The sequence below is a fragment of the Capsicum annuum genome, unplaced genomic scaffold (assembly GCF_002878395.1).
Source record: "Capsicum annuum cultivar UCD-10X-F1 unplaced genomic scaffold, UCD10Xv1.1 ctg57460, whole genome shotgun sequence".
Lineage (NCBI taxonomy): Eukaryota > Viridiplantae > Streptophyta > Magnoliopsida > Solanales > Solanaceae > Capsicum > Capsicum annuum.
The window spans coordinates 1-2,558 of record NW_025865966.1 but is presented as its reverse complement, the minus strand read 5'-3'; the positions used below and the strand labels follow the sequence as shown (position 1 = coordinate 2,558).

The following is a 2,558-nucleotide window of genomic DNA, read 5'->3' as shown; positions in this document are numbered from 1 at the left end:
ATAGCCTCAATTAGGATTAGGTTTAAACTATTTAATAAATAGCCTATTGATAAAGACTTTAGTCAATTGTATTTAAACTTTGACTTAATTAAAGATTAACCGGCCAATTGTATTGCAATTGTAGCCAAATCAACTTCAATTAAATCTAGTTTAATACATTGACCAAATTGAGTCAAGATTGAAAATGAATTTAGCAACTAGCTTCATCCCGAGTTTCTTTGATTAGATAAAATTAAGTAAGCATTTTTCCGAATAAGCCATTTTTGAAATAGATCATTTTCAAATCAAGATTTTAATTAGTGTGCTTAGTTTCAAAATAATTTTTAATTAAAATCTGATATTCCATAGAGTAAACATTTAAGTAATCCAATTATATAATATCGCATAATTGAGCATGATAATATATAATTGCTACCTAAGGTGACAAAATCACGTACAAATATACCTTTCAAAACTCTTATTCGGAGGAAATAAATATCTTGATTTTATTAAAAATTGAAGAAACTCAGGATTACGTTTAGTTGTGGAGGGCAAAAATTAGGTGTCAACACAAGTTATATGTATGGCGGGTGTTCATTATGGATAACTGTGAGGAGCTTATGCCCAAGTACCTTGGATTTGTGAAAAGTGTTGTGGACTCTGATTATTTGTATCTCAACATCTCTTGTAAGATGCTACAACAGGACAAGATTCTCAAGGTGATTTGTAAGAACCTTGTGAAGAAATGTATTGAGATGGTCAATGAAATTGCTGAGACCAAGGAAGATCAACTCGTTGATATATTTACCAAAGCTCTTCCCAAATTCAGATTTGAAACTCTTCGTGACCAACTTGCAGTTACCAGCAAACATCTCAAGGAGGAGTGTTGAAGTATTGAGTTATTTGCTGTTATTTTTATTTTTTAGTTTAGTATTTTTATTTTTGAAATTCAGTTATTTAAGTTGATATAGAATAGGATTTATTAGTATCCTAGTTGAAGTTAGAATAGGATTTTATTAGTTTCCTAGTTAGAAATAGAATAGGAGTATTTTTGTCTATTTATTGGATGAATAAACAAGTAGAATATTTTTATCCACCTACGTGTATTTTCTTCTTCTTCTCTGTATTCCGTAGAACAACAGATTCTGAAAGGGCTTGAATAACAAAAAGGTTGTCTCTGTGTGACCTATAGATCACGAATTCCCATAATACTTTGTGTTCTTTTCTCTTCTCCATTTGCTTTGGCTCTATGATAGTTAATCCAAGATCTACAACATCAGGTACTCATGGCGCCACCAAATGGTCTATTTAGCTGAACGTGGCTACCGTGCCGTGGCACCAGACTTAAGGGTTTATGGAGATACTACAGGTGCACCTGTTAATGACATTTCAAAGCTTAGTCTCTTTCACCTCGTGGGTGATCTTATCACACTGCTTGAAGCCATAGATCCAAATGAAGATAACGTGTTTGTTGTTGCTCATGACTGGGGTGCCATAATTGCTTGGCATTTATGCCTTTTTAGGCCAGACAAAGTTAACGCATTGGTGAATTCGAGTGTCCATTTTTTCCCAAGGAACCCACACATGAATCTGGTGGAGGGGTTTAAGGCTTTATATGGTGAAGATCATTGTATCTCGAGATTTCAGGTTCTCTTTGTTCTTGTCTGTGTATATGTTAATTTGTCATTTGTGTTTAATAGGTATTCTACAAGTTTAATGCAACATGGCACATTAAACTCTCCATGCACACGGGATTCAGGTTGTGGTAGAGGTAGGATTTTCACCGAGAAATTCATCCTCTACCATATATACATACATAAGAAAGAAAATTTGGCCTTGTATATACGGTGTGATTTTCCAGCAAACTTCCGCCTGTCTAGCTCCAGCCCTGGCCATTCGTGGATGGGATGGACCATATTGTGTCCATTGTTGACAATTCTTACCTTGCAAACATTATGTTAGTGATATCAAGTCTTCAGAGCAAATTTGAAGCAGATGATCTGAAAAGCAAAAGTAGATCAAGAAATTATCTTATTAATTTGTTTGGAACATGTTGCATACCATTCAAAAGTTCTCTTTGGAACAACCGTAATATTAACTCCATCTTAGTCTACCTGACTGTGACTTTGACTTGAAAGAGTACGTCAGCGCCTCTGTTGTTGAAAAGTTATTACTCGTTTGGGGTCCGTCCCCAACTTTGTCATTTAGTGGTAACAGCTGACGTTTGCTCCTCTTTCTAGGGATCTAATGGTCATAAACCACCTTGTATGATAAGGGCGTAGGTTTGTTAAGATTTAATTTTGATTGGTATTTCAGCAGCAGAAAGTTCACTATGATTTTACCCTGCAGGTACCAGGCGAAATTGAAGCTGAATTTGCTCCATATGGTGCTAAGGCTGTTCTTAAGAAATTTTTGACATACCGTGATCCTGCACCATTTTATTTTCCTGAAGGCAAAGGCCTTGACGCTATCCCTGATGCTCCCGCTGCCCTTTCATCTTGGCTGTCTGAGGAAGAGTTGGATTACTATGCTAGCAAGTTTGAGAAGACTGGTTTCACTGGTCCAATCAACTATTACCG

At 35.8% G+C, this 2,558-nt stretch overlaps 1 protein-coding gene across 1 annotated transcript; it reads left to right on the top strand.

Annotated features, from left to right (window-relative positions):
* Nucleotides 1–578: 578 nt before the first annotated feature.
* On the top strand, nucleotides 579–2,553 carry LOC124893317 (epoxide hydrolase A-like; the record flags this gene model as incomplete). Its single annotated transcript, XM_047404346.1, has 3 exons — nucleotides 579–836; nucleotides 1,246–1,626; nucleotides 2,329–2,553. Coding segments are annotated over exons 1-3 (864 nt in total), but the record flags the coding sequence as incomplete, so codon positions are not given.
* Nucleotides 2,554–2,558: the final 5 nt, after the last annotated feature.